This window comes from Cyphomyrmex costatus, unplaced genomic scaffold (assembly GCF_001594065.2).
Source record: "Cyphomyrmex costatus isolate MS0001 unplaced genomic scaffold, Ccosl1.0 scaffold1170, whole genome shotgun sequence".
NCBI classification, from domain to species: domain Eukaryota; kingdom Metazoa; phylum Arthropoda; class Insecta; order Hymenoptera; family Formicidae; genus Cyphomyrmex; species Cyphomyrmex costatus.
The window spans coordinates 5,695-6,470 of NW_017275142.1; the positions used below are offsets into that span (position 1 = coordinate 5,695).

Consider the following 776-nt stretch of genomic DNA (forward strand, 5'->3'; position numbering starts at 1 on the left):
TGTCAAGGACCTTGAGAGAACTGGTCGGTCAAAATCTGTAGCATCTGAGGAGAAACAGATTGAAATTGCTCAAGCATTTGTTGAAAAACCGCATCTTAGTCTACGTAGAGCCGGTAATGAGCATGACGTTTCTCATGAAACAGTACGTAAAGTTTTGAAAAGCATACATTTTCATCCTTACAAGATTCATTTGGTACAGGAGCTTAATGAAGATGATCCTGATCGTCGGATCGAATTTAGCGAAACGATGATGAACAGAATCGATGAAGATCCTCTTTTTTTGTACAATATAGTTTTTTCAGATGAAGCTACTTTCACTTTAAAAGGTGAAGTGAATAGACACAATTGCAGATACTGGTCCGAAACAAATCCTGCTTGGATGTTGGACAGTCACACACAATATCCACAAAAGCTAAATGTTTGGGCTGGCATCTTGAATGATACACTTATAGGCCCTTTTTTTATTGATGGTAATCTCAATGCCGGTATGTATGAACAGCTGCTCAGAAATCAAATTATACCAAGAATAAGAGAAATAGCAGGTAATAATTATGATGATACATGGTTTCAGCAGGACGGAGCAGCCGCTCATTACGGTAGGGACGTTCGAGCGTATTTAGATACTCAGTTTCCTCATAGGTGGATTGGAAGAAGAGGTGAAATCGAGTGGCCTGCTAGATCCCCTGATCTGACGCCTCTTGATTATTTTCTTTGGGGTTACTTAAAGAGTAAAGTATACGCCACTCAACCACAAAACTTAGATGAACTGCGGAATC

At 39.7% G+C, this 776-nt stretch overlaps 1 protein-coding gene across 1 annotated transcript in view; it reads left to right on the plus strand.

The window, feature by feature from the left end:
* Positions 1-776, plus strand: part of LOC108778187 (uncharacterized) — a 7,871-nt gene that overhangs the window by 1,091 nt on the left and 6,004 nt on the right. The window contains exon 2 of the mRNA XM_018545301.1: positions 8-728. Coding sequence (XP_018400803.1) covers positions 8-728 — 721 coding nt within the window. The remainder of the gene's footprint in view (positions 1-7; positions 729-776) is intronic.